This window comes from Nannobrachium achirus (genome assembly GCF_963921795.1).
Source record: "Nannobrachium achirus genome assembly, chromosome: 10".
NCBI classification, from domain to species: Eukaryota; Metazoa; Chordata; class Actinopteri; order Myctophiformes; family Myctophidae; genus Nannobrachium; species Nannobrachium achirus.
The window spans coordinates 11,132,164-11,151,187 of record NC_137819.1 but is presented as its reverse complement, the minus strand read 5'-3'; the positions used below and the strand labels follow the sequence as shown (position 1 = coordinate 11,151,187).

Genomic DNA, 19,024 nt, shown 5'->3' with positions numbered 1-19,024 from the left:
GATCTATTTTATTGACAGGTTTAATAAAGAACAACATGGAGAGCAAGAAGGAGGAAGCTGACAAACATCACATCCACAGAGCAGAGTCTCCAACACCCAGCTGTGTGTCTATGAAGAGTGACCAGTCTAAAGGAGAAGGTCCTCTCTTCAGTGATCAACCTGGACCTCCACACACACAGTATGTCAATCCTCCTATACAATATACTGTATAACACTATAACATGACAAAGTGATCTCATGCTAAGTTACATGTTGTCGCTGTCCGGCCCAAACCAGCTAGCTCCAGTTTTCTTTTTCTTTTCTTCTTTTTTTCCACAAATCAGTGCTACAATGTTCACTATTTTACTGAATAGTAATGAGTAATGTAATTATTGTTTAATGTTCACTACTCTATTGAATAACGTAATTATGGTTTAATGTTCACTACTATATTGAACATGTAATGATAGTTTCATATCTATCTGGAATATCTATCTATGTAACTACTGTTTCTATTGCAATGTCTTTTAGTTTTTGCTGTTGTTTCAGCATTGAAGAGCCAAAACCCCCCCAACAAGTGATATTCTCTCATACTACACACAAATAAAATGTATTTCATTCACATGATAAATATATAATCATTTGTATGATTCCAGAAGTCACAGAGCAGAGTCTCCAACACCCAGCTGTGTGTCTATGAAGAGTGACCGGTCTAAAGGAGAAGGTCCTCTCTTCAGTGAACCTGGACCTCCACACACACAGTATGTCAATCCTCCTATACAATATACTGTATAACACTGTAACATGAAAAAGTGATCTCATGCTAAGTTACACGTCGTAGTCAGGGAGCCAAATGGTGATTTTTGGCACCCACAAAACTCTGACTCATCACTTTTCATCACTAAAGTCGATGGGAGCCCAACTTGATTTGGCCGCTGTGGCGACCCCGAATGTCGCAGACTCGGGCGCCCTAGCTAAATCATTAGAGCATGCCCTGAGCTACATCTGTGCAAAATTTCGCACTTTTAGACTGATTAGCACGAGAAAAAAAAACCCTAAGGCCTCCGACTAACATGAATACTCACCCATACGTGTATTGTTTTCTGAGGCCATTTCTAGCCCACGGAATGTTTTTTGTGCAAAACAAATGCCTGCAATGGATTCAGCATCATGACAAACCCCTAGTTAGACCCCTCAGATCCTCCTTAAATACCCAGATAAAAAAATATTTTTCTGGGTATTTTCCTCCTGGGTGGATTTCTTGTGTTTCAGGCATTAAGGGGTTAATAATAAAAAATGCTCAATGGATATCACTGGTCATCATCTTGAAGTAAGAACGGGTACACACACACAAACACACACACACACACACACACACACACACACACACACACACACACACACACACACACACACACACACACACACACACACACACACACACACACACACACACATTAGAGAAAATATCCTACTGTACCTCCAAGCTGTTGTGAGCTTGTAGATATGCTTGTATTTTCCTGCATAGTGTTTGCTGGTGAATAATGGAATATATAAACATTTGTATGATTCCAGAAGTCACAGAGCAGAGTCTCCAACACCCAGCTGTGTGTCTATGAAGAGTGACAAGTCTAAAGGAGAAGGTCCCAACTTCAGTGAACCTGGACCTCCTCACACACAGTATGTTAATCCTCCTATACAATATACTGTATAACACTATAACATGACAAAGTGATCTCATGCTAAGTTTCATGTCGTCGCTGTGCGGCCCAAACTAGCTAACTCCAGTTTTCTTTTCTTCTTTTTCCCACAAATCAGTGCTATTAAACAAACTTTATGTCTGTGATTTGGTTAAAACTAATTGAACCAATGAAAATAGTAAAACTAAAAAGCGTTTCAGCCAAAACTGGAGCTGGAAGAGCCACATTTCTTGTGCACACTGCCAATAGGCCAAGGAATAGAAGCCAATCCCTGCATACTGCAGACTGATTACACCCTTTAGCCAAAACTGTACAAGTAAATTGCTTTCCCCTGTATGCGTTCTCATGGGTACCTTTAGCTTATCACTTTGACTACAGGCTTTACAAAAAACTGTACAAGCAAAGGATTTTCCCCATATATGAGTCCTCATGTGTACTTTTAACTTATCACTTTGATAAAAGGCTTGAACCATCGGTCAAAGACTGAAACTAGGTCAGTCTTCCCGGTCTGGTGGAGATATACTCTCTGTTGTCATTTTGGACAGTCATGGTGTTACATGTCATTTACATGGGTTCTGTTCCCAGTCTGGTTCTTTACAAACATTATGGACACAAGACATTAACTATCAGCATTCTTTATTTTAAACACACACACACACGCGACACGCACGCACGCACGCACGCACGCACGCACGCACGCACGCACGCACGCACGCACGCACGCACGCACGCACGCACGCACGCACGCACACACACACACACACACACACACACACACACACACACACACACACAGCAATAGACAAACATTACAGGAAATAGCCTACTGTACCTCCAAGCTGTTGTGAGCTTGTAGATAGGCTAGTATTTTCCTGCATAGTGTTTGCTGGTGAATAAAGGAATGATAGTTTAATATTCACTATTTTACTGAGTAATGTAATTATAGTTTAACGTTCACTACTCTATTGAATAATGTAATTATAGTTTAACATTCACTACTCTATTGAATAGTGTAATGATAGTTTCATATCTATCTGGAATATATTTTTATGTGACCACTGTTTCTATTGCTTTTTTTATTTATTTTTGCTGTTGTTTCAGCATTGAAGAGCCAAAACCCCCCAAAAAGTGATATTCTCTCATACTACACACAAATACAATTGTTTCATTCACATGATAAATGTATAAACATTTGTATGATTCCAGAAGTCACAGAGCAGAGTCTCCAACACCCAGCTGTGTGTCTATGAAGAGTGATCGCTCTAAAGGAGAAGGTCCTCTCTTCAGTGAACCTGGACCTCCACACACACAGTATGTTAATCCTCCTCTACAATATATGTATAACACTATAACATGACAAAGTGATCTCATGTTAAAGTTACATGCCAGTGCTGTCCGGCCCAAACCAGCTAACTCCAGTTTTCTTTGTCTTCTTTTTTCCACAAATCAGTGCTATTAAACAACCTTCATGTCTGTGATTTGGTTAAAACGAATTGAACCAATGAAAATAGTAAAACTAAAAAGCGTTTCGGCCAAACATGGAGCTGGAAGAGCCACATTTCTTGTGCACACTGCCAATAGGCCAAGGAATAGAAGCCAATCCCTGCATACTGCAGACTGATTACACCCTTTAGCCAAAACTGTACAAGTAAAAGGCTTTCCCCTGTATGCGTTCTCATGTGTACTTTTAACTTATCATTTTGATAAAAGGCTTTACCACAAGAGATGGAAACAAACTCATTTTGGGGGCCAAGTACTCCTTAACTTTGTAACAGATCGTTGTGGACTCACTGTCACTCTTGTTCACAAACACAAAACTGGAGCTGGGGTGGAGTGTCATAGGCATGCGTCTGGAGGTTTAGTGGTGTCTAAGTGCTGGACGATGGTGGCACCTGCTGGGTCTAGTCACACCCCAGGGAGGCCACGGCCGTGTCCCTCTCCTCCATTAGCTCTGTGGCTGTGGCGTCCATCTTTGCTCTACCAGCCCACTTTACATTTTGGCCTATAAGTCTTGAACCATCGGTCAAAGACTGAAACTGTAGCCAACCCGGCCTGGTGGAGATATGCTCTCTGTTCTACTTTTCATTTTGGACAGTCAGGGTGTCACATGTCATTTACATGGGTTCTGTTCCCAGTCTGGTTCTGTACAAACATTATGGACACAAGACATTAACTATCAGTATTCTTTATTGTAAACACACACACACACACACACACACACACACACACACACACACACACACACACACACACACACACACACACACACACACACACACACACACACACACACACACACACACACACACAGCAAATAGACACACATTAGAGGAAATAGTCTACTGTACCTCCCAAGCTGTTGTGAGCTTGTACGGTAGATAGGATAGTATTTTCCTTCACAGTGTTTGCTAGTAAGTAAAGAAATGATAGTTTCATAGGCTATTCACTATTTTACTGAATAATGCAATTATAGTTTCATATCTATCATCATCATCAACATTGAAGAGCCAAAATTCCCAACAATGTTACTCTCACACTACATGCAAATAAAATGTCTGTTTCATTCACATGATGAACGTATAATCGTTTGTATGATTCCAGAAGTCACAGAGCAGAGTCTCCAACACCCAGCTGTGTGTCTATGAAGAGTGACCACTCTAAAGGCCTTCCTCTTAACTTCAGTGAACCTGGACCTCCACACACACAGTATGTCAATCCTCCTCTACAATATACTGTATAACACTATAACATGACAAAGTGATCTCATGCTAAGTTACGTTTCGTTGCAGTCCAGCCCAAACAGCTAATTACAAGAAAATGTATGTATCTTTTATTTGTCTTCATAAATCCTTTCATAAATCCCTGTGAGTTCCATTCCCAAACTAGTTGTTTTTTATATTACATAACATTAGCGTGTAGTCAAAGGTACTCGCTGGTGAAAGGGACTCATGTGCTGTGTTCCATTTAGCGATGACGTCATCATGAAGCATGTCATCTCCTTAGACTCCTATTCATTGCGCTGCAAGACACTGCTTTATCAACCAAAGAAGTGCTTCGGACAAAACATTCTGACTCCACTTAAGCTGGATGTTATTTAATTTGTTTCATCCCCCTTTTTCCCCTCTCTGTTCTACTTATTCTCATGTCATTTTGGACAGTCATGGTGTCACATGTCATTTCCATGGGTTCTGTTCCCAGTCTGGTTCTGTACAAACATTATGGACACAAGACATTAACTATCAGCATCCTTTATTGGAAACATTTCATCACATTTGCACTGAGCCTTTTCATGATACGGTACACACACAACACCACCAAAACAATGTTTTGCACGCATGCAAGCACACACGCACAAACGCATGCACACCCCCACACACGCACACACGCTCACGCACACACACACACACACACACACACACACACACACACACACACACACACACACACACACACACACACACACACACAGCTAATATAGACAAGGAAATAGATTAGAATGTCCGTCCGTCCGTCCGTCCGTCCGTCCGTCCGTCCGTCCGTCCATCCATACAACAAAGTACTTTTTATTACTGTTTCTATTGCTATTTGTCCACACAGTTTTATTCTCTCACAATACATACAAATAAAATGACTTTTTCTTTCACATGATACATTTTTAAACATTTGTATGATTCCAGAAGTCACAGAGCAGAGTCTCCAACACCCAGCTGTGTGTCTATGAAGAGTGACCGGTCTAAAGGAGAACCACCTAACTTCAGTGAACCTGGCCCTCCACACACACAGTATGTCAATCCTCCTATACAATATATAACACTATAACATGACAGTAATATCATGTTAAGTTACATTTGCAAATTACTATAAAACAAGACATGTTCATATTCAATCGTTAGCTATTAAGTTAGTGTTCAGTTTGTGAATGAAGTGGTACAAATCACAACAATGTGTTCAGTGGTGAAGTGATTGTTATTTCTGCCAGACTGTAGGCCAAGTGTCTGTCTGTATGTCTGGGTGGATATAGCAAGCTAACAGATTGACAAGAGCCAAATGTCCACTGCCTCAAGGCCAAGGAAGCACATCCCTGCATTATGTTTATGTTTTCATGGTGCCGCTAAACCAGCCGACTTTATATTTTGGCCTATAAAAAGGCTTTAACCATCGGTCAAAGCCTGAAACTGTAACCAACCTGGCCTGGTGGAGATATGCTCCCAATGTATGAATGAATGGAACATTGTAAGCGCTTTGAGTTCGCAACTTGCTTAGAAAAGCGCTATAAAAATGCAATCCATTATTATTATTATTATTATTATTGCCCTTATTATAGGCCTACTACTTATTCTCATGTCATTTTGGACAGTCATGGAGTCACATGTAATTTCCATGGGTTCTGTTCCCAGTCTGGTTCTGTACAAACATTATGGACACAAGACATTAACTATCAGCATCCTTTATTGTAAACATTTCATCCCATTTGCACTGAGCCTTTTCATACGGTACACACACAACACCAAAACAATGTCACCACATGACACACACACACACACACACACACACACACACACACACACACACACACACACACACACACACACACACACACACACACACACACACACACACAGTATGTCAATCCTCCATGACAAAGTTATCTGTCTGGCTGTCGTCATTATGGAAGCAAATTTGACAGTTTTGATGAAAACATGTTTACAATGTACAACTGGACCATGTGTTTGTAGTATGCCGAGCAGTTGCTGTCATTTGTGTTTGCATACTTATATTAAGTATGTTTCAGGCCTTGGAGTGATATTGATATGTATTGATATGTATTGATAAGTCATTGTCTATATTCATAATAAGTTGTCTATTCATCTCCACAGAGAGAGGAAGAGGAGTGGTCGTGTTGTGACAGAGCAGGCGTCCAAGGGATCCAGAACCACACCTGGACTGAAGACACCCAGTCACACCAGCAGAGGACACAGTAAGACTGGACACAATGTACATTAATTAACACAGTTAATAACTGAAATGTTTGAAATGACAGAAGACATTGTCAGACTAAATGTCCACAATGTGTCATCAGTATCCATGTTGAAATGATGATGCTAAACATGTATCAACTCTGTATGAAAACCAGTGATCCGATGTTTCTTTAGTCTGTTTTTCTTAGTTTTATTAACCATTTAAACCCCTTAAGTTATTTAGTGGAGACCCTCAGGGCTCTATACAAGTGTATTTTCTGTTTTCACTCAACATGAAATATCCTCGCTGAAAATAGCAGATCTAAGCTTATAGATCAGCTTGTACACTTGTAGATCTGCTATTTTCTGTCAAAGTTTTCCCCAGAATACGGAAGCTGGGGTCATGGTTAAATTAACTAGACCAGGTCAACCTGGTTGTGCCAGACCCCGGTTCTGCCAACCCCCTGTCTGTCATCATCATTTATGACATCATGCCTTTTGTAGGCATGTCATCATCATGTCATCATCATATATACCCTTTATATAGAAAACCCGGACAGACAGACAGACCGACATTTGCTTATGTAGGCCTACCCATTTCATGGGTCTGGCAATAATTTGCATACACAGCAAGTTATAAATTCAACTGCATGTTTAAAATATCTTCATTGTCTTCTCATAGCAGGTGTCAGTCCACAGGAGGTTCTAAAGGTTTATAAGGTCGGTTTGAACCGTCTTGATCGTGTGACATACGTCACTGAAGTGCCCTCCCTCAGCAGCATCTACACAGAGCTCTACATCTCAGCGGGAGAGAGTGAAGGGGTTAATACCCAACATGAGGTCTGGCAACTTGAGACAGCTTCCAAGAAGATGACCCTCCATGACCAATCAATCAAATGCTGTGACATCTTTAAGCCCCTCCTCCTTGGCAGAGACAAACCCATCAGAAGAGTTCTGACCAAGGGCATCGCTGGCATTGGGAAAACATTCTCTGTGCGTAAGTTCACTCTGGACTGGGCAAGGGGTTTGGAAAATCAAGATGTCATTCTCCTGGTTCCCTTCTCATTCCGGGAGCTGAACCTGGTAAGAAATGAGCAGCACAGTCTTCTCTCTCTGATCCATCGTTTCCACCCAGAATTAAAGAAGGTCACAGCAGAGCAGCTTGCTGTCTGGAAGGTTGGCTTCATCTTTGATGGTCTGGATGAAAGCAGGTTTCCGCTGAAATTCGAGAACATTCGCATTGGTTCTCATGTCTTCCAAGAGAATGACATTGTTTCTGATGTCACAGTGACATCATCAGTGAACTTGCTGTTGACGAACCTCATCGAGGGGAATCTGCTCCCCTCAGCCCTCCTCTGGATAACTACCAGACCTGCAGCAGCCAATCAGATCCCTCCTGATTGTGTTGACATCGAGACAGAAGTACGAGGGTTCACAGATCCCCAGAAGGAGGAGTTCTTCAGGAAGAGATTCAGTGATGATGAGAAGCTGGCCAGCAAAATAATCTCACACATGAAGACATCAAAGAGCCTCCACATCATGTGTCACATCCCAGTCTTCTGTTCGATCACCGCTACCGTTCTGGAGGACATGTTGAAGACAGACAAGAGAAAAAAGTTGCCCACGACCCAGACTCAGATGTACAGCCACTTCCTGTCGGTCCAGACAAAGAGGAAGTGGAAGAAGTATGATGACAGTCATGATGTGAATCAACAGCAGCTCATGGAGAAGGACAGGAAGGTTCTTCTGAAGCTGGGCAGGCTGGCTTTTGAACATCTGGAGAAAGGCAGTGTCATGTTCTACCAAGAAGACCTGGAAAAGTGTGGCCTTGATGTGAAAGCAGCCTCGCTGTACTCAGGAGTGTGCACAGAGATCTTCAAAGAAGAGACTGTTCAATCTGAGAGAAAGGTCTACAGCTTTGTTCATCTGAGCATCCAGGAGTTTATGGCTGCAGTCTACCTGTTCCACTGTTTCACACAGAAGAACACAAAGGTACTGGAGATGTTCCTGGGAGGAGGAGGATACTCGCTGACCCTGGAAGACTTCCTGAAGAGAGTCATGGTAAAATCCCAGGAGAGTAAAAATGGCCACCTGGACCTCTTTGTCCGCTTCCTTCATGGCCTCTTACTGGAGTCCAACCAGAGTCTGTTAGGAGGCCTACTGGTTCAGAAAGATAACCGTCCAGAGACCATCCAGAGAGTCATTAACAACCTGAAGGAGATGACCACTGAAGATCACTCTCCTGAGAGAATGATCAACATCTTCCACTGTTTGATGGAAATGAACGACCACTCAGTACTTCAGGAGGTCCAACAGTACCTAGAGTCAGGGGACAGTCTATATCCATACCAGTGTTCAGCTCTGGCCGCCATGCTGCTGATGTCAGAGGAGGTTCTGGATGAGTTGGACCTGGACAAATACAACACATCAGAGGAGGGGCGACAGAGACTGATCCCAGCTGTGAGGAACTGCAGAAAGGCTCGGTTAGTAGTCATGTGAATAGAAACATCCTAGAGTCAATCTGCCATTACAGTTAACACTATAACTAGAAACTAAGGTTGACACAAAGGCTCCAATAATACTGTCTGTGTAATAGGGACTGGTGGTATTTTGTGCAAAGTCCACAACAAAGCAGGGTAAAAACCAGAAAGATTCAATTCAAGGACATTGCAAGTGTGGTTGCCGTGACACGAGTGACGAGGAATCAACTGGGAAATAAATTCCATCTTACTATTTATATTAGATACTGTGATGTAATTTATGTTAGATACTTTGATGTCATTTATATTAGATACTGTGATGTCATTTATATTAGATACTGTGATGTCATTTATATTAGATACTGTGATGTCAAGTGAAGCACGACCAAAAGCTTCACTTTTTTGTTGTACAGCCTCCCAACCCAGATAACATCACTAAAAAGTTTACAAAACACAGGTTCACTTTGATGGGTTAAAAAAAACTCTCTGACCGAATATACAATAGTGTGTTGCCTATAGCAACCACACTAACTAAACTAAGAGTCTAAAATCCCTGCTGGTTGAACCCACCAGACCAGTGGTTTGAACCCACTGACACTGGTTGAACCCTCCAGACCAGTGGTTTGAACCCACTGACACTGGTTGAACCCTCCAGACTAGTGGTTTGAACCCACTGACACTCAGTAGAGGAACTTAAAATAAAAATCACAGCAAGTGTGAAGTGATCAGTGCCTTTCATGAGTTACAATGTCTGTCCTGATGGACACACACACAAAGCCAAATGTGTCTATGGACAACTTATAAACAATGTATGTGTGTCGGTGCTCCGCCTCGAAGCCAGATCAAAGCCTGCAGCTGTGGCCCAGCTTGAGGAGACAGGGATGAGAAATAGAGAGACTGAATGCTGGTCTCTAGCAGCTTGTTTGTAAAGCTTTTACACAGTTTAGACAGTAAATATGCAATGTAGTTCAGTCTTCATTTCACACCTTCAACTGCTGGCTGAAATCTCTGATATCAAAATTGCTATCTTCCTGTGTGTTATTGTCTATTTAATTCCACACTCTATACTGTTTATATCTGGATAACTAGATAGGAGATATTTTATTTAACTCCTATGACAGTGAACTTTGTGTAATTTGTTTTGATAATCTCTTATTTAATCTGCATTTACAGACTTGCTGGCTGTAACCTCAGAAAGACAGATGTTGAAGTCGTGACTTCAGCTCTCAGCTCTAATCCTTCCCATTTGAGAGAATTGGACCTCAGTGGAAACAACCTGCCGGACTCAGGACTACTGGAGCTGCTCTGTGAAGGACTGAAGAGTCCATATTGTATCCTGGAAATTCTCAGGTCAGATTCATTTACCATAATTATTTTTCATTATTTTTATTTTCTTGTGATTTTAACATGAATATGGTGGTGTCTTTATTTGAGCAGTGCCAACGATGTTGATCACATGCAAACCCATAGGGTGGGAATCAGTTATAATCTATTTCCATTGCATTTGGAACATAGTAGCCCACCTGAAATTAACCTAGAGAATAAGTCAGTTCCGACTGTGGTGGCATCCATCCATCCATCCATCCATCCATCCATCCATCCAGCCAGCCAGCCAGCCATCCATCCTGCTTGTCTTAGCATATAAATGTATCCAGGAATAATAACATATATTGTATTAAATATCCCACCTCAAAGCCATGCATTATTTACTGCTATAGTTTTTAACTCTTTTATAATTTGTTTTCTCTAATGTTTATCCCCCTGTGTGTGTGTGTGTGTGTGTGTGTGTGTGTGTGTGTGTGTGTGTGTGTGTGTGTGTGTGTGTGTGTGTGTGTGTGTGTGTGTGTGTGTGTGTGTGTGTGTGTGTGTAAATACATTCTATGTATTATTATTCATTCAGACTGCATAACTGCTGGTTGTCAGAGAGATGCGGTGAACTTCTGGCCTCAGCTCTTAGATCTAATCTCCATCTCAAAGAACTGGACGTGCGTTTCAACGTCCTGAAAGAATCAGACCTGAAGACTCTAATCTCTGCTGGACAGCAGACTGTTGAGTGAGTAGACCTGGATGTGTCCATGTTGGATAGAGCAGCTGTTTCTATCATAGTGCAATGTGTTTGCAGTGGGATCAGTGGGCAGATAGGCCCATACCCAGTGTGTTTATGGGCCTATCATCCACTGGTACCAGTGGGTGATAGGCCCATACCCCCTATCACCCCACTGGGATGATAGACCATGGATAGTCTTCATCACAACTAAGTCTCGGTCAATACTTGTGATTAAAATGTCCTGTAATCTCCTTAGATTAGGTATTTATAGGAGAAACCCTGTAGTGTCAGCTAGTGGAGACATTGTGTTGACAGTTAGACATTGATTCATTGTTGTTCTACTTCCTACAGAGTGAAACATGGAGGAGAAGATTGGATTAAACCTGAACTCCTTAAAAGATGTGAGTATGTCTGTCTGTCTGTCTGTCTGTCTGTCTGTCTGTCTGTCTGTCTGTCTGTCTGTCTGTCTGTATGTATATCACATATTGTACACAATAATCTGTTGGCTCCTCCCATGTTTTATACTCCCTGAATTCTAAACTGAAACTCTTAAGGAGAGTTTCCTTGGAATTCAGAAGATATTTAATAATAGTATTATACATGACATGTTGCCAGTAGATGGTGACGATGCAGCCGTGGAGAGCACAGAGATGCAAGTAACAGAACTGATGTTCAATAGCGTGCTGGAAATAAACAATGTACTGTATGATTAGCAGCACATTTTAATTCATGATTCACATTTTCATTTAGATTATATAATTGATGGCTACTGTATCTCTGCCACTGTTCGTGCCTCAGTAATTCTAGACAGCATTCTTCTGACTGTATGACACTCAACATTTTGGTTGTTTGGACATGCACTGTTACAACTGTGGTCGTATATTTCTTTATTTGTCATATTTGTGTTATATTTTCATATATGGATGTGTCTGTGTCAGGTATTGGTGTAACACTGTGTAGTATGCAAATAGCCTGTGTCAGGTGTTGGTGTAACAGTGTGTGTATGCAAATAGCCTGTGTCAGGTGTTGGTGTAACAGTGTGTGTATGCAAATAGCCTGTGTCAGGTGTTGGTGTAACAGTGTGTGTATGCAAATAGCCTGTGTCAGGACTCTGCTGTGTATGTAAATGACTGTGAGTGAATCTGATAACCATGCGTCAGCTGCACATATATAACATAGGCTTGCATCGTGAAGAGTGAACTTGTAGGTCTGCTATAAAAAATAAACAAAAAATCTACACCTAACACCTTGCATCGTTACGGGTTGAGGTTGTAGGTGTTTATATTTAATAATTTGGCAATATTTAAGATAAAGTTGATATACAGGCTCACGTGTCACAATTCGACATGTTGCAAGTGTAGCCCCCACAGTTAGTACCAGCCATGAACCAGCGACAACAGCCCTGCTAATCGGGCTCAGCCCTATTAGCACGACTGGTTGTGTGTTGGACTGGCGAGTGGGAGTCCTGGGTTCAATCCCCGCTCCCGCGTATCACTACAATCTGGCGTTGTCGGCAGGATGAGGAGTGTGATATCCTCGCGTGAGGGACAGGTCCGCGGCGTGAAGTGTGAAGCGCGAGGGCGCGCTCCAAAGATAGGGGGGGTGATTGTAGCCCCCACAGTTAGTACCAGCCATGAACCAGCGACAACAGCCCTGCTAATCGGGCTCAGCCCTATTAGCATGACCTATTAGTCCTGGGTTCAATCCCCGCTCCCGCGTATCACTACACAAGTTTGTAGATAAGCTCTATTTGCTGATCTACCAACTCAAAATGCGTCAAATTGGGACAGGTTTTGAGCTTGTAGATCAGCTCTATTAAAACATCAAAAGAACCAAACTACAAACGCACAATAATGATGCATCATGACCTGTAGTGAGCTTTTAGATAATGTTATTTAAATTGTTTTTAAATGGCCGATCAACAAGCGCACAACGCCTCCCATTATGATTCGCTGTAAGCTTGTAGATTGGCTGCATTTCAAACACACAAAATAGCAGATCGACAAGATCAAAATGTGCCATGATGAACTGTGATCTTTTAATGGTGTAGATAAAAAAAAATCACTGATCTTTAAGCTCAAAACGCCTCGCAACGTTACACATTATTATGAGGTTGTAGATCAGCCATATTTCAAAGATAGACGATCTACAAGCTCACGTCTCCTAATGTGTCAGGCTGTGAGCTTGTAGATCAGTTGTATTGCAAACATAAAAAGAGACAATCTACAAACTCATAAATTAAACACATCAATCATGATGTGGGGAGCTTTTATATGGACTATTATTTAAACAAAATGGCTGATCTACAAGCTCACAACTTGTCGCATTGTTACAGGTTGTGATAGCCTGGTTCCAGCCTATAAACCCCGCCCACTCTCAGAGTGGACTGTTTCTCTGGTCTGGAGCTGAGTAAATGAATCGGCCGTTCCCAAACCAAAAATTGCGTCTCCTCCAATGAGCGTGGGGGTGGGGGTGGGTCTAACAAATATCCAATCTGTGTAGGAAGTTCTGTGTGGAAGCATTCACAGACAGAGACACAAACACACACACACACACACGCATGCACGCACGCACGCACGCACGCACGCACGCGCGCAGCAACCGTGCACGCTCGCACAAAAGTCCCTGCCCCGTAAATCGTTCAGACGGGCACAGTGTCAGACTCAAGCGTCAGCTGAGTCTGAAATCAGGCTAAGGTTGCGAGCCAATCTACAAGCTCACATCAAGTTGATTAACTTGTGAGCTTAGGCTATAGTACAGGCAAAAAATGCAGATCTACAAGCTCTCAACGCATTGTGATCTGTTCTTGGCACCGTGGCAATTTAATGACTTTTAAGACCTTTTTTAAAACTAAATTAGCCAAATTACCAAATATTACGCAAGAAAGCGGCAAATATCTGATCTACAAGCTCAACGCCTCAGAGTGCGAGGTGTTGTGAGCTTGTAGTTTGTCTATTTTCTGTCAAACTCCTGTAAATGCCTACAATTCCAAGTGCACGCAGGGTGGGGGTCCTGTTCAAATATGGTTATTCTGGAGGGTCCACATTTAGAATATGATTATTGTGGGGGTCCCCAGTGTGTATTTTCCACATTGATGTCATTTCACATAAACTTCATGTAAACATATTTTCTCACAGAATGTCACTTCTCAACCTGGAGGCTTTAAGACATCTTACTGTGTTGTCATCAGACACAGACCTGGTTGTGAGCTTGTAGATCAGTTATTTTCACTATTTTAAATGTTTAGAGTTTCCACCCGACAGCGACGGTGCATTTTAATTATTTTGAGTGAAAACAAACAAACGGGTTGTGAGCTTGTTGATCTGCGATATAAAAAAAGATCGACTGATTGTGTGTGTGTGTGTGTGTGTGTGTGTGTGTGTGTGTGTGTGTGTGTGTGTGTGTGTGTGTGTGTGTGTGTGTGTGTGTGTATTTAACTCCATGTTAAAACAAAACCATCGTAACTGCAGGGAAGAAAGTAGTGTTGATTTTGACATCAGATTTTAATTTAGTTTTAGTCATAGTGGTTTGAATAAAACTCCATTTAGTTTTAGTCATATTTTAGTGATCTGATTTTTTTTAGTTTTGGTCTAGTTTTAGACGATTAAATATCATATGATTTATTTGACTAAATCTTCAGTTGATTTAGTCGACTAAAATGTATTTTGATGGACCTTGATGGTATCATAATGGATGATTTTAAACTTGGCTGCATGCTGAAAATAGCAGATCTACAAGCTCACAACGTACCACAGCGTGACGCGTTGTGAGCTTGTAGATCTGCCATTTTCAGCAACATTTATTTTATTTCTACTGCATCTCTTCTCCACTAGTCCCTCCCTAACATTTTAGTCTAGTTTTTATTTGTTGACTAAATTGTCAATATATTTAGTTTTAGTTTTAGTCAGAGTTTAGATTTTATTTAGTTTTCGTCAGTGAAAAAAAAAGAGAGTCGACGAACATTTAGTCATAGTTTGTTATTAATCCACGCAATCCCATACAGGATGGCGTTACGCTATCCATTTCAATAGGTTTTAGAAGTCTAAATAACAATAGACATCTTTAAGCGTATATTTGCAACGACTCGCTCTGAAATCTAACTACATCCATCTCTCAGTCCCTCCTAATTTCAACATCAGAAACCTCTGCCTATGACCCAATGCATTGGTCCTCCTCTGTAACCTGAGATTAACTGTAGCTCGCTGCTGGATCTGACTGTTGGTTGTAGTATCAGAGTAGTTATTTTGAATCTAGGATAATTAGATCCAAGGAGGTGTTTTTGAATATTAACTAAACCTTCAAATCAATATCCCAACAAGTTAGGCCACACTTAGAGTATAGGTTCAACACACCCTATTTAAGCAGATATCTTTGGTTATACATTTCATAATGATGCTTATAAAAATCTGATTTTGAATGATATATTTTGCAGGTAAATTTATTAAAGAAATAAAAACTTTTACAGAAATAGAAAAAGGCAAAAGCATTCAAAGTACATTTCAATGTTCCCAATTTAGTCTAAATCATTGTTTCCATTTTTACATTGATAATCCATTTTTACATTGATAATAAATACCATTATCATTTTTACATTGATAATAATCATCATAGTAAGAAAGCAGTATAAATTCTTATACCCTTTCAAAGGTTTGAGATGCACCAACCGGTTGATCATTTCCAATCCATACTTTGTTGTTAATCCTGGGGGCTCTCTCTCTGTCAGATTGGTGCAAGAGGTCTTTTGGTGTGCGACCTCTCGCTGGGGTAGAGAGCCCAATGTTCCTTCTGAAGGGGACAGTATACTGTATATACACCTCTGCCAGACTTTGTCTGGATTCACTTCCCCATAAGTGTGCCCCAAGTCGCTTCTGCATTTGTTGTTTTCCATTTCAACCAAATTCCCCCCATGTGTGTCGCTACATAACAGGATGCAAGTCTGTGGTAATCCGTCTGTAAAATTTTCGTCACATTTAGCCTCATTTAGCCTTCAACAACCCACAAATAATATTTTGCATCCAGCATTTAAGCAGTACAAAGATGCTTATCTTCGGCTTGATCTAAAATTAAGGGAAAACAGGGTTGAAACGCTGATTTAAAAGCCCAGTCTTTTAGACACGTTTTAGTCAACAAAATCAACACTAGAAGAAAGGTTACTAATACGCGTGTGAGTGTGAGTGTGTGTGTGTGTGTGTGTGTGTGTGTGTGTGTGTGTGTGTGTGTGTGTGTGTGTGTGTGTGTGTGCGCGTACGTACGTGCATGTGTGAAAAATGGCAGATTAACAAGGTTGTGGTGCCGTGCTGCAAGCTTGTAGATCTGCTATTTTTGAAAAATCATGAACATTTGTGCAGGTCTTAATATTTTTGACCCGATTCCATTCCAAACCGTTCTTCTAGATTAGTGGTCCTCGAACCTTTTCATGTCACGGACCCCCAAAATTACATCGAATTGGTCGCGGACCCCCATCTCAAAATGTGTTGTTCCAGGGACCCCGGAAGCAAAGTTGGCTTTGAAAAATACACCATTCAAAGGTTTGCACAAATGTTCATGCTTTTAAAAAAAATAGCAGATCTACAAGCTCACAGCACGTTATTTGGTCACTGGGTGCCAGAGTGGTGGGCGGCGACCTCCACCCATCCGGGGTTCCCACAGGGGTCCTTGGGGGCTTAATTACCAGGTGGTCCCCAGTAAACTAGTTCACACAACATTTTATGTATTAATGCATATTGCTCTCTGTTGGCTATTCAAAAATACAGATCTACAAGCTCATAGGGCATAATTTGGTCATTTGGTGCCAGATTAGTTGGCGGGGATCCCCCCCTGGTCCGCGGACCCCCAGGGGTCACGGATTGTGCACCAGGGGGTCCCCAGTAAACTACTTTGTGCCACATTTTATACTTTGAGCATTTTGTTCTCTATTGGCTATTCTAAAAATAGCAGATCTACAACCTCATAGGTTGTCATTTGGTCGTTTGGTGCCAGACTAGTGGGCGGCCACTTCCACCTGTCCGGGGACCCCACAGGGGTCCTTGGGGGCTTACCAGGGGGTCCCCAGTAAACTAGTTCACGCCACATTTTATGCACTTTATCCATATTGCTCTGTATTGGCTATTTAAAAATAGCAGATCTACAAGCACGTAATTTGGACACTTGGTGTCACACTAGGGGCACAGGGGTCAAAATAGCAGACGTTCAACCTCAGGGCGTGCTGCGAGTTTGTAGATCTGCTCTTTTTGGAGAATCCTGAAAAGGTGTGAATATTTTCACCCCATTCTATAAATGTCTTCCAAATCAGTGCTTCTCAAACTTTTTCATGTCAAGGACCCCCAAAATGACACACGTTTGGCCGCGGACCCCCATCTCAAAATATCTTGTTCCAGTCACAAATGTTCACTTTTAAAAAGAATTATTCAAAGGAAAAAATACATAAAAATAAGAAATAGCAGACCTACAAGCTTGCAGCGCGGCACTCGGTGCCGCGCTGTGAGCTTGTAGATCTGCTATTTTTCAATAGTTAAAGCATAAAATAATTAATAAAGTGGTTCCATGTCTTATTTCAAGTGTGTGTGTGTGTGTGTGTGTGTGTGTGTGTGTGTGTGTGTGTGTGTGTGTGTGTTGTGTGTGTTGTGTGTGTTGTGTGTGTGTGTGTGTGTTGTGTGTCAGTCAGTGAATGATGTATTTAATGTTTACTGTGTGTTTCTCATCAGATTTCCATCGTCTCACTCTGGACACAAACACAGCACACAGAACCCTCTCTGTGTCTCAGAACAACAGGAAGGTGACACGTGGTGAGGGACAGGATCAATCATATCCTGAACATTCTGACAGGTTTGATGTATGGCCTCAGGTTCTGTGTACAGAGGGTCTGACTGGACGCTGTTACTGGGAGGTAGAGTGCAGTGGAGGGGTTAGGATAGCAGTGACTTATAGAGGAATCAGCAGGAAAGGAAGTGGTGATGACTGTATCCTTGGATTCAATAACATGTCCTGGAGTCTGGACTGTCATGGTCACAGTGGTAACAGTTACAGTGTCAGACACAATAGTAAGCAGACTGACATCCCTGTCAGGGCCTCTAGGGGGGGCTCCAACAGAGTAGCAGTGTTTGTGGACTGTCCTGCTGGTACTCTGTCCTTCTACACAGTGTCTTCTGACTCACTCACACACCTGTACTCCTTCCACACCAAATTCACTGAACCTCTCTATGCTGGGTTCCTGTTATGGGACTCCCCCTCCTCAGTGCGTCTGTGTGAGCAGAGATAGAGTCTCTATGTGAGGGTGACATCAGGTCGCCATGGTTACTCAACATGTTTGAGTGAGTGCAGGTTGTCATGGTTATACGTCATGGACTCCATATTTGGGCATGAGTGACTCGTGGTGACATCACGGTGACATCATCATGATGATGTAATCAGCAGCACAGTGACATCACACATTACAGCTCCTGTAGATTCAGTGTTTCTCTGACGTTGTCATGACAACACCCCCATGTGTTTGACCTTTGACCCCGGACCCCCATGAGACAAGATTTGTGTCGTTAAAAATGTTACAAATTATAAAAAAGAAACCCAAACATTTTCCCTAAAATAGCAGATCTATACAAGCTTGCAGCGTGGCACTGAGTGCCGCGCTGCGAGCTTGTAGATCTGTTATTTTTTTTAAATCGTGAACATTTGTGCAGGTCTTTGAATGTTTTTTTTTACCAGATTCTATTCGAAACCGTTCTTTTAAATCAGTAGCCTAAAAACGTTATCATGTCAAGGACCCCCAAAATTACATGTAATTGGTCGCGGACCCCCATCTCAAAATGTGTTGTTCCAGGGACCCCCAGAAGCAAAGTTTGCTTTTAAAAATATACATTCAAA

The 19,024-nt window shown here is 41.7% G+C and overlaps 3 protein-coding genes across 5 annotated transcripts in view; 2 read left to right on the top strand and 1 right to left on the bottom strand.

Annotated features, from left to right (window-relative positions):
* LOC308293400 (NACHT, LRR and PYD domains-containing protein 3-like) overlaps positions 1-19,024 on the top strand; it is a 323,097-nt gene that overhangs the window by 236,014 nt on the left and 68,059 nt on the right. For all 3 annotated transcript variants that reach the window (XM_080735893.1, XM_080735894.1, XM_080735892.1), the window contains one exon: positions 17,869-18,447. In XM_080735893.1, the coding sequence (XP_080592019.1) occupies positions 17,869-18,422 (554 nt within the window). In that variant the 3' untranslated portion in view covers positions 18,423-18,447. The remainder of the gene's footprint in view (positions 1-17,868; positions 18,448-19,024) is intronic.
* The window catches only part of LOC308293406 (alpha-aminoadipic semialdehyde synthase, mitochondrial-like), a gene marked incomplete at both ends in the record, with an annotated part of 205,770 nt that overhangs the window by 130,379 nt on the left and 56,367 nt on the right, over positions 1-19,024 (bottom strand). The window lies entirely within an intron of this gene.
* On the top strand, positions 6,748-12,114 carry LOC308292283 (protein NLRC3-like; the record flags this gene model as incomplete). The annotated part of the gene is made up of 6 exons (XM_080734599.1): positions 6,748-6,758; positions 7,414-9,120; positions 10,291-10,467; positions 11,018-11,170; positions 11,516-11,597; positions 12,103-12,114. The coding sequence occupies 6 exons, from the start codon at positions 6,748-6,750 to the stop codon at positions 12,112-12,114; spliced, it is 2,142 nt and encodes a 713-aa protein (XP_080590725.1).